Genomic DNA, 2,413 nt, shown 5'->3' on the forward strand with positions numbered 1-2,413 from the left:
GAACCGGCCACGGGGAGACCAAACCACCCCCAAGCGCTTGCCACTGGAATTGGAAAAGGGAAAAAAAAAAAGAGAGAAAAAATAACCGCGTACCAACTCGGGCGGCCTAACTGAACGAAGCCATATCAATCAGTTACGGGCAGGGCTCTGAGTCAAGACTGTTCACCTCTGACTTGGGACAAGTTGGCAGCTGCCTATCCCGTCAAATCCACGCTAGCTGCAAAGCTTACGCAGGACTGGAACGGCTTGGGCAGCCGGTATAAGGAAATCCGTCAAAGCTGCCATATTGGCCTGCTTCAGCCCCCAGATCCTTCCCGACCTGTGCTTAGTGACCATCGCTTTGTAACCCCTGTTGGTTGAAAGGTTTCTTTGTCTGATGTTAGTGATGCACATGTGTAACAGCCCCTCGGTCAAACTCAAGCCAGTCATACCCTTGTATACCTTAGCAGCACTGCGTCAGGACGATGCCGTGTTCACCTGCTGTACAAGAGTGGCTCTAGGACAAAAAGTGTATTTATCCTTTTGTATTCAAATGAAGTTATTTTTCTTGAAATACTGTACAATGTAGATTTTTTGTATTATTGCCTATTTGTGTTACCAGACAATTTGTTAATGTATTTAATTCTGATCAGATAAGAGAAAAATATTACTTTTTATTTAGTCCTTTTCTTTTTCCTTTCATTTAATTGTGCAGAGATTTCTCTGTATGGGCAACGTGCTGGCATCAAAGAATATCAGTTTACATATATAACGAGTGTAATAAGATTCCACCAAAGGACATTCTAAATGTTTTCTTGTTGCTTTAACACTGGAAGATTTCAAAGAATAAAAACTCCTGCATAAACAGCTCCAGGATGACGCATTGCTGTTTCTTAAGGCCTTTTTAGAAAACAAAAGCATTTTGATCCCTTTAGCACCTAGTGTGTAGGATAAAAGCAGATCCAGCAGTGGAAATCGCATCGGAACCATCCTAACCTGGTTTTATTTTTCCTACCGGTATTATTTTTGCAAAAAATTTTAAATGTAAAGGGCATCATTTGGTTGAGGCAAATTTCATCAAACCCCAAGCTTGGAAAAGGCCCGAAAAGGTGAATAGTTCTCGTCCCTGTCTCTCAGTTCGCCACGGCAATTCTTCCCGGGCTAACCCACAAGGCACACCAGGAGCTAGCCTTCCGTTCACACCAGCTTGGGGGAGTCTGGCCGTAATGAAGGAGCTCTAGGCACAGTTTGTATCATCTCTCCGAAACTTCAGTAAAATGAGATGTTTATATATGTGCTGCTCTGCCTAAGAAACTGCAAAACCAGCAGCAATCACAAAAAAAAAGCCAAGATTTAACTTTTAATAAAGTCAAATTTAATATTTTGAAGGAGTGTCAAAATATCCAGCAGCAAGTAGACAAAAAGTGCTGCTCCAGCAAATAAAGTTTGTTTCAAGTATTGCCCAAGGTGTAATAAATTCTTGTTGCTGCCTTTTATTAGGCCAATTACTGAGTGTGACAGAAAAGGAGAGCGAGAACAGAGCGGCAAGCCAAAGCCACCGCCGCGTTTCAGAGTCTGGGGGGAAAAAAAGCAAATCAGAAGGTGGCAAGGCTGGGTGAATTCATTTCCTGGCAATTCTCATCAAAATGGCTATAAATATTTTACCAACATAATGGCTGAGTATGGAAAACAGCTAATCAGCAAAAGAAAAATTCCTGCGAGAAGTAAATTCTACCTGGCCGCCCCTTCCAGACGGTGAGCAGAGCAGAGTTTAGGGCACGCCGCCTCGCATAAGCTTTCCCGCTGCGGAAGCAAGGCTTGCCGGCCGGCACCCAGCCTCCAGCCACGGGTAGGCAAACCAGGTCTGCATTTCTAACGGAACCCGGTGAAGATGGTGATGGTGGCGGTGATGATGATGATGAAGACAAGTTGCTGGTGCTGCCACCTCGGCCCTCCATGCCAAACGTTTGCTACTCACGCTGCCGCTCCCGGTCGGCGGGCTACGTAGGGAAGGCAAGGAGACATGAGGAGCTTGGCCGGTTGCCAGCCGCGGCCTGCAGGAGAACGCAGGGATAGAGGAGGAGGACGTTCACCACAATAAGCAGAGAATTACCTTGCAGACTCGGTGAGGAATATAAATGCTCATACAGGTGACAGGCAGAGACAGAGATTACCTATAATTAACTGGATTTCTGATATTAAAATGTGGAATTTAAGTTTTCTTAAAGCTTATTAGCACGGACCAAATTCAGATTGTGTAATTATTGGAAAAGATGCACTTTAATTGTCATTATAAACTCGAGGCTTTGTGGAGGTGCCAAGAAAGCATGTTACGCACGTCTGGTTAGAAGGGATGCTGCCAGCAGGGCTGGAGTCTAATGAGTATCAGATTGCAATCAGTTCAGCTGCTTTCCAATTTCATATACTTATCATC

The 2,413-nt window shown here is 44.5% G+C and overlaps 1 protein-coding gene across 1 annotated transcript in view; it reads left to right on the top strand.

Moving 5' to 3' along the window:
* Positions 1-346, top strand: part of NTNG1 (netrin G1) — a 132,948-nt gene extending 132,602 nt beyond the window's left edge. Inside the window, exon 10 of the mRNA XM_035894482.1 lies at positions 255-346. Coding sequence (XP_035750375.1) covers positions 255-346 — 92 coding nt within the window. The remainder of the gene's footprint in view (positions 1-254) is intronic.
* The last annotated feature ends 2,067 nt before the right edge of the window (positions 347-2,413 follow it).

The sequence above is a fragment of the Egretta garzetta genome, unplaced genomic scaffold (assembly GCF_000687185.1).
Source record: "Egretta garzetta isolate BGI_Z169 unplaced genomic scaffold, ASM68718v1 scaffold655, whole genome shotgun sequence".
Classification (NCBI taxonomy): domain Eukaryota; kingdom Metazoa; phylum Chordata; class Aves; order Pelecaniformes; family Ardeidae; genus Egretta; species Egretta garzetta.